Below are 4,299 nucleotides of genomic sequence, written 5' to 3' on the forward strand. Positions count from 1 at the left end.
ATGAAGTGGTGAGATGGTAGCGAAATCAGTTCGAATTAATGGGGAAGGCATCATGAAGGGCAAGTCAGAGGAACATCTTAAACTTTTTCGATGCTTCCAACTTCCACAGCCAGCTCCACGTCAATCCATTCCTAGGGACTAGAGCTGTTTGATTTCTCAACCAAAGATAACCATCACTAACAGTGTAGGAACCCTTCTCTGAATCAAGCTAAGTCCAACGGTCAGGGGGCTCCACCCGAGAGTAACAATCGGCAATGCCCTGGGGCAGTATCGTTTAACTTATAACCATTAAAAATATTTTTTTAATATACAATTTTAATTAGATATATATTATATTATTTGATAATTACTAGTATTTCTTTACTAAATGTCTTAAAGTTTAAAGTGTTTAAGTCATTACAATCATTAATAGTGAATACCTACTTTTAAAAGCCAGTTAAACAAATCAATCAATAATAAAAATAACTTAATTTACTATATAAAGTAAGTGAGTCTCACACTTCATAGAAATCATACACTTTAAGCATTAAGGTGTGGCACAACTGGTAGATAGTTGAGCTTCTTAAGTATCTAGTTCAGAGTTTGATTCCAGAACGATGCGTATGGATAAACATTTGTTGGGAGAGACCTACCCACTCAATGTGATCTCAAAGTCGTGGATGATTACCCGCTGTGAGAATACCTTAAGAACCAAAAATAACCAAACACTTTGAAAAACTATTTCTTTAGTAATTTTTTGTCCTCTGAATTTTGTTTTTAATTACCCAATTTTGGTTTCAGTATTAGAGACTCAAAGTATTTTAAAATTTTTGAGCATACATCTATTGAATAAAAAAAAATTGGGACCAAAAACCGATATATCATGGAGGGATAAACATATTTAAAATAAAAGTTAAATTAATACTAATACATATTTTTACTCACTTTGGTTGCATCTATTTCCGTCCATCAAATCACGAGGAGCCATTTCAAAGTTTGACAATTAAACACGCAATACCCCCCTCTTCCCTTTCAACTTTCCAGGAAGCTTCATACCCATTGATTCATCCATCTTTATTTAACACTAAACCCCCTTTCTCAACATCTCACTCTTCTCTTCATTCTTCTCTCTTCACATCAATTAGACACTGTTCTCGCGAATTTGCTACCAAAAACTTGTTTATTCGCAGCTAAACTGCTACCATGGACAACAACAACAGCAATGAGCAATCGTTTTGGCAATTCAGTGACCAGCTTAGGGTTCAAGCATCTGGTTTAGCAAATCTGTCACTGAATGATTCAATTTGGAGCAACAATTACACTTCCAAGAGACCTGATCAGAGAAGAAACTTTGATGCAAGTGGTGTTAATGGTGTTGTTGATCATCATCATCATCATGTTAACAACAACTCCTTCACCAACTTCATCTCAAAACCTAACTCTGATTTCAATGATGGTGGCTGGAAGATGATGAACACTTCTTCCAATTCCAGTAATGGGTCCCTTTTCTCCATGCCTCACAACAACAACATCATCACCAACAAGGGGATTTACTCCAACACCAACATCAACCTTGACATGAATAATAATCTCAAGGGTTACAAATCTGGGTTTAATTTTAAGGGTGGTGATGAGTTTTACCCACCCAAAAGTGCAAGGAAGAACACCAATAATCACAACAACAGCAGCTACAAGCATGGGGACAACAACAATAGTGATGTGACCAAAACTGGGGCTGAGAAGAGGTTCAAAACGCTGCCACAGTCGGAGTCTCTACCTAGGAATGAAACTGTTGGAGGCTATATCTTTGTTTGCAACAATGATACCATGGCTGAGAATCTCAGAAGACAGCTTTTTGGTGAGTTCCCTCTTTCCTTTGTTGTTTGTTGCTTTAATCTGATTTTTTATTCTTTTTATCTGCTTCCTAGCTATGTGAATTTCAATCAGTTTTATATTTGTGGAGCCTTAGGTTTTACAGTAGTAATAGATTGATAGCATGTTTGGATTTGCTTATATTTTGTATCCAGAACTAGATTCTCCTTAAAATTGATTTTGACTTTAGAATTAATTATAGAAGACTTTCCAAATATGACTGAATCTTCCTACTTCCTAGCTATGTGAAATTTTATAACAACAGTTTCAGAGTTTATGTTTTAAATTTATTTTATATCTGTGGAGTGAGATTTTACAGCAATAGTGATAGCTTATCAGCTTTTTTTTTTCATAGAATCAATTCTGGCACTCAAAAGCTATTCACATAAGTTTATTTGCATATTTGAATTTGACTTCAGAATCAGTAGTAGTAGAATTTTTAAATATACAATAAATTGGAATCAATTATTTGATCAATTTAGCTATACATAAGCTTCTTTTGAGTAATCAATTATCATTAGTCTTCTGCAGTGCTAATTATCAGGGCAAAACACCCTTTTTTTCTAAAAACATGCTTCAATCCTTTGTTTCCCTTCTTCCTGTGAAACTGTCTGTGTATGTAACTTGCTTTCTAAATTGGTTTTCTTGGTAAATGTTTGTGTTTTGTAGGTCTGCCTCCACGATACCGAGATTCAGTTAGATCAATAACTCCAGGGTTACCTCTTTTTCTGTACAACTATTCAACCCACCAACTCCACGGTATCTTTGAGGTATGTGTGACTGTTTGGCTGTATCTCTTTTTCTCTCTTTATTGCTTCATTTTGTAGCATATTTCAAAATCAATTCTCTCAGCTAGAAGCTATTCATGAAAGTTTCTACCCATAATTGATTTTGGCTAAGTAATCAATTGTAGAAGGATTTTAAAACATGCTATTAGTATAATGATAGTGCTTCGTTTGGAACCTTCTCAAATCAAGTTATGGATTAGGCCATTCACTTTAACCTTTAGTTGTACTCGGTTTGGAATTTGCAAGTTCATATCTAGGAGTAACTATAGTATGTTTGGTTTTCCGTTGGGAAACCCCTTAGTTGATTCTGGTAGACTGAAATCAATTAAGGATAAAAATATTGATGTTTGAGAGTCACTTTGGACAATTGATTTCAGAACCAAAATCAATTCTAGTTGAACCTAGGGAGGCTAGCTTCTACGTTGAACATAATCAATTGTGAGATTTTACAACTGAATTTCATAACATTACCCAACAAGAATCATGTTTTCGTAAATGTATTTGAATATAAATCACTTCACTTTCAACTCACTTTTACTTTAATCAATTTTATCAAAATCAAATGTGACAAACGCTGATCCAAACACGCACTAAATGAGTGGTGGGTTTTGTTCAGGCTGCAAGTTTTGGAGGAACCAATATTGATCCAACAGCTTGGGAGGACAAGAAGTGCATTGGTGAATCTCGTTTCCCTGCTCAGGTATCATCTCCAGTCCAATTTTATCTATATACACATGGTACAAGGAACCAATATTATATTGCTTGATTTTAATATTTTTGTCAAAGCTTATGAATTTCCATACATGATGTTTACAGGTACAAGTGATTACTAGGAAAATTTGTGAGCCACTGGAGGAGGATTCTTTTAGACCAATTCTTCACCACTACGATGGCCCCAAGTTCCGTCTAGAGCTGAGTGTGGCTGAGGTAACTTCATCTTCAACTCAGGGATTATTGATTCTTTCATTGTATGAAGCTACAGTTCAGTTTTAACTCTTCCTTGTTATACTTTCAGGCACTGTCTCTCCTGGATATCTTTGCAGATCAGAATAGTTTCAATGATGTTTTCAAAGCTATACCGGCATAAAAGGGTAGAAATTGCAGAGAATACAAGGAAAAGTAGTAATGATAAAAATAGAAAATGAAAACCAAGGATTTCTAAAGAGGGTCCAAGATAAGACTATGGATATATGGAGTTGACGATTGGATATTCAGCCTATATATGTATCAATGTATGTGTTGTATAACTATTTGTACAGAAGTGGCTGTTATGCCTAATTGCCCATTTTTCTTGTTATGGGTGTGTATGCAATTCACATAAAAGAATACAATAAGAATGAACTATCTTGCTTATAGCTTTTCTGTACAAAACTACAAGTTGAGACCCAATGGAAGGAATGCAGCATTGTTAGTATTTCTTTGAAGAAACTGGTGTTTGAGACCTTGCTTTAAATATTCTCCCTTCATAAGGGAGATTTGGTATTAGATTGAACCCTCAAATTCGTCTCTAAAAAATATAGCTAGCGCTTTAATAGGATATTTCTTCAAAACTTTCTGAATATGTCAATTGTTGATGCATTTGGTCCGTCCGTTACTTTAGTGACAGAAAAGTCAATTTAATTGACAATTGACGCATTCATGGACTTCTGAATGTATTTCC

The 4,299-nt window shown here is 34.9% G+C and overlaps 1 protein-coding gene across 1 annotated transcript; it reads left to right on the plus strand.

Annotated features, from left to right (window-relative positions):
* Positions 1–991: 991 nt before the first annotated feature.
* LOC130723238 (B2 protein-like) lies at positions 992–3,994 on the plus strand. The gene is made up of 5 exons (XM_057574212.1): positions 992–1,837; positions 2,521–2,621; positions 3,256–3,339; positions 3,456–3,566; positions 3,655–3,994. Exons 1-5 carry the CDS (start codon positions 1,183–1,185, stop codon positions 3,724–3,726), a joined length of 1,023 nt encoding a protein of 340 aa, XP_057430195.1. The 5' UTR covers positions 992–1,182; the 3' UTR covers positions 3,727–3,994.
* The last annotated feature ends 305 nt before the right edge of the window (positions 3,995–4,299 follow it).

Source organism: Lotus japonicus, chromosome 6 (assembly GCF_012489685.1).
Source record: "Lotus japonicus ecotype B-129 chromosome 6, LjGifu_v1.2".
Lineage (NCBI taxonomy): Eukaryota > Viridiplantae > Streptophyta > Magnoliopsida > Fabales > Fabaceae > Lotus > Lotus japonicus.

Coding starts and splice junctions, on each gene's coding strand:
- LOC130723238 (XM_057574212.1), top strand. CDS start 1,183: ATGGACAACAACAACAGCAATGAGCAATCGTTTTGGCAATTCAGTGAC. Junction 3,340..3,455: donor AATCTCGTTTCCCTGCTCAG/GTATCATCTCCA, acceptor TGATGTTTACAG/GTACAAGTGATTACTAGGAA. Junction 3,567..3,654: donor TAGAGCTGAGTGTGGCTGAG/GTAACTTCATCT, acceptor TTATACTTTCAG/GCACTGTCTCTCCTGGATAT.